Source organism: Phytophthora parasitica (assembly GCF_000247585.1).
Source record: "Phytophthora parasitica INRA-310 unplaced genomic scaffold supercont2.272, whole genome shotgun sequence".
Lineage (NCBI taxonomy): Eukaryota > Oomycota > Peronosporomycetes > Peronosporales > Peronosporaceae > Phytophthora > Phytophthora nicotianae.
The window spans coordinates 4,656-5,227 of NW_008649258.1; the positions used below are offsets into that span (position 1 = coordinate 4,656).

Sequence of the window (572 nt, forward strand, 5' to 3'; positions counted from 1 at the left end):
TCGACGGCGACTGCGGCAACGCGCTTAATGAGAGCAAAGCGCTGGCAATTAGCCGCAATACTCGAACGGGAATGCGAGGGATCACTGCAACTGCAGCAATCCCTGCGGGTGAGATCATTGGGGAGTACTTGGGCGAGCTGGATATCTTCGGACCTCCCTGTAAGAACGGACCAGTCAACGAGGGTTATCGCATGCACTTGTAGACAAGGGCAACGGGTAACAAGCACGCCGCCATCGACACAGTTCACGCCGGAGGGAAGGTTCGACTGATGAATCACTCGTGCAAGCCAGCAGCTCGGTTCCACGAGGTGCAGACCGGCCGTCACCTGAGCGTAGTGGCGGTTACAGTGAGAGACGTGTACCTGGTGAAGAGGTCATGGTTTCTTATGGAAATCATCTCTGGTTTGTGTGCCGTTGTGGCTGGTGGCGGTGCCAGCACCGTGACATCCAGCATCTCAACGACATGCCTCGTCAGTAACACAAACAACCGAGTCGAAAGTCTTTTCGGCAAACTCAAGAGACAGTTAAAAGGTCAATTCACGATGCGGGCAAGCCTCAAGGTTCTTCTGGAC

At 54.7% G+C, this 572-nt stretch overlaps 1 protein-coding gene across 1 annotated transcript in view; it reads left to right on the plus strand.

The window, feature by feature from the left end:
• PPTG_24844 (hypothetical protein) overlaps positions 1-478 on the plus strand; it is a gene marked incomplete at both ends in the record, with an annotated part of 1,147 nt that extends 669 nt beyond the window's left edge. The window contains 3 exons of the mRNA XM_008918708.1: positions 1-108; positions 204-365; positions 437-478. Coding sequence (XP_008916956.1) covers positions 1-108; positions 204-365; positions 437-478 — 312 coding nt within the window. The remainder of the gene's footprint in view (positions 109-203; positions 366-436) is intronic.
• Positions 479-572: the final 94 nt, after the last annotated feature.